The following is a 2,611-nucleotide window of genomic DNA, read 5'->3' as shown; positions in this document are numbered from 1 at the left end:
GATCAAAATCCAACTCAACAATGCACCCATTTTCACGAGGTCAAAAGCCATCTAACAATACTATGTATGAGCCACAACAAAGTGGCGCTGTGGAAAAGTGAAGTTGAAGCATATTTTAAATCAAAAAAACAAATTCAAGCTATCAATCATATAACAAAACCAACAAAAGGAAAACAAACTAGGCAATTCGTGCATCTTATTATCCACCAACGACCAAACAGTCGACCGGCTGCGCAGAATTCCAACCGACTCAGAACAAACTCAAACACCAGCCGCAACAAAGCATACGCAACGTCCATCCACATAATGCACACAAGAAGAAGAAAAAGAAAAAGAAAAATAAGAAGAAGCGTAGAAGGAAGAATTCATAAAACAAAGTATGCAACTTCTCAAGGTATGGAGTTAACACAAAGCAAATCAAATCCATCCATTAACGAGAATCCAATAATATGAGAAAACAAAGCAACAACTCTCGCCGCCGCACATCTCTTCGAATCAGTCTACAGATTCCATATCAAGCTGATGTAACAAAAAGAAAAGAAAAAAACCTACTCTACGTATCCAAAACATTCGGGAATGACCTCAAAACCCTAACTTCGTCCTGCGCCAGTGTCTGCGCTTCGCGTTGTACCTGCATCGAACCGATTCAATAACCGATCGTCAGAAATTACAGAGAAACCCACGAACATTCTACCAACTCAGTTTAAAATAGAAACAAATATTAGAAAAACGCTTAAAGGAAAGAGATTAAGTTCTTGCCTGATGGTGTTATCCGTCCTCATCCTGATCCAGTGAGGGATGGGCCTATTTTGCCTCATTTTCTTCGCCAACTTCTTCTTGATCTTGAACGTCTTGTGTGAAGGCTGCACCACGTCAAATGGGAGAAAGAAAAAGCTCAAAAATTTCCCTTTCGATAGGCTTAAAATATCGAACCAAATTGAGAGAGAGAGAGAGAACAGTCAAGAAAAACACAAATTTTTTTTAGAAAAATAGCGATCTACCATCTCTGCGACTGCGCTATGCTCCGACCCCCCGACCGAACGAAGCAACGAAGACGAAGTCTCTCCCAAAACCCTAAACGGCGCAGGAGGGTATTTATAAGCAAAAGGAATTACTGAATCAGTCCTTCGATGGAAAATAATTTTTCATCTGGAGCCCTTCTTGCTTTCTTAATTTCTGAAAGGCCCTCCTCTCTTGAGGCAACCATGTAAAAGGGTCGGACTTGATCGGCTGGCTCTTTGATCCGAACGAGGGCTGGTATACAAACTGAGCCGCTTGTGGTTCGACTCGGCTCGGTTCGGTTCGCTCCCAAGCTCCTTTGTACTCAGCTCATTTAGCTAACGAGACTCGGCATACTTTACCGAGACAAGTACAAACAGTGCATGTTCATCTTTGGTTCCACTGGTTTACGGGTTGTTCAACTCGTCTATTGCCGGCAAAATCGTTTGAGCTCGGTTGCTCGTGATCGTAAGATTGCATTAAAAAATATTTTGAAAAATCCTAACTTATTGAAAACATATTTTTAAAAAATCTAGAATTACTATTCATTTATCTCAAAACAATGTCGTAAAAATCCTGACTCATTAAAAAAATATTTTTAAAGAGTCAAATATTAAGAATATGGTTATGCTGACTGAGAATAGCGTTTTATTTTTTTGAATGCTATAATAAAATATTACAAGTGACATATATATATACAAGTTTAAACATAAGAGTTTAAACATAAGATACACAGTTATACACTATTGTTATATCTCTACCAAATTAGCTGGGATATCATTATCCTAGGCTGGACATCTTATCTGTACTGTTAAGGTTGTCAAGATAATTTTTATCGTGATCTGAGGTTGTAACTAACAGCTACAATATCGCTCTAACATGCTCCCCTTCAAGTTGGAGAGTGGGGATTGATAACACCCAACCTGCTCTTCAGTTGAAAAAATTGATCTCGTCCCAATGGCTTGGTAAACATATTTGTGCACTATAAAATTTGTCGAAACAAATTGAGTTCTAATTGAGCCGTTTTAAATTTTTTCTCTTATAACATGATAGTCGATCTCTATATGTTTAGTACATTCGTAGAACACTAGATTTGCTACAATATGTTACGACAATGAAGCCATACATGATACTTCAAGTACAAAGTTTTGATGATGAGCAAGTGGAATCAACTGCATTTCAGCCAAGGCTATGAAGAAATTGAAGAATTCGATGAAGAATCTTTGAAGACTAGTGTGCAAATGTTTAATTCATTAAAAGTCTTAGATTCTTGTAAGAGCCTTACTTAGAGTGCATATTTAGGTTGCATTTCACCTTAAAAATCTTTAGAAAAACTTTTCTAAAAGAACCCCTCATGAAAATCTTTTTAGAAAACTCTTTTCTTAAATTTTCATGTTTATTAGTCGACCAATCGACTTACCAGTCGACTAATCCTTTCGCGTCATATTTTCTAAAAAGTCATTTTTGTCAAATTAGTCGACCGAAGGTTTTATCAGTCGACTGGACAGAATGTCTGTTTTCTGGAAAATTAGCAGCAGTCGACTAATGGTTTTATCAGTCGACTGAACAGAACATGTGTTTTCTGAAAATTTAGCAGCAGTCGACTAATGCT

General features: G+C 37.4%; 1 protein-coding gene across 1 annotated transcript; it reads right to left on the bottom strand.

The window, feature by feature from the left end:
* Positions 1-368: 368 nt before the first annotated feature.
* Positions 369-1,067, bottom strand: LOC149847976 (large ribosomal subunit protein eL39). The gene is made up of 3 exons (XM_090011601.1): positions 1,002-1,067; positions 760-863; positions 369-631 (listed from the first exon to the last, which is right to left on the bottom strand). The coding sequence occupies exons 1-3, from the start codon at positions 1,002-1,004 to the stop codon at positions 583-585; spliced, it is 156 nt and encodes a 51-aa protein (XP_089867727.1). The 5' UTR covers positions 1,005-1,067; the 3' UTR covers positions 369-582.
* Positions 1,068-2,611: the final 1,544 nt, after the last annotated feature.

Source organism: Nuphar pumila, chromosome 1 (assembly GCF_984573655.1).
Source record: "Nuphar pumila chromosome 1, dmNupPumi1.hap1.1, whole genome shotgun sequence".
NCBI classification, from domain to species: Eukaryota; Viridiplantae; Streptophyta; class Magnoliopsida; order Nymphaeales; family Nymphaeaceae; genus Nuphar; species Nuphar pumila.
Note: the sequence above shows the minus strand (reverse complement) of the source record. Positions and strands in the feature narration are given on the sequence as shown.

What these genes read in the sequence shown, in the direction of transcription:
- LOC149847976 (XM_090011601.1), bottom strand. An exon ending in AGGACGGATAACACCATCAG is followed by an intron (nt 632 to 759) that starts GCAAGAACTTAA and finishes GGTTCGATGCAG; the next exon opens with GTACAACGCGAAGCGCAGAC.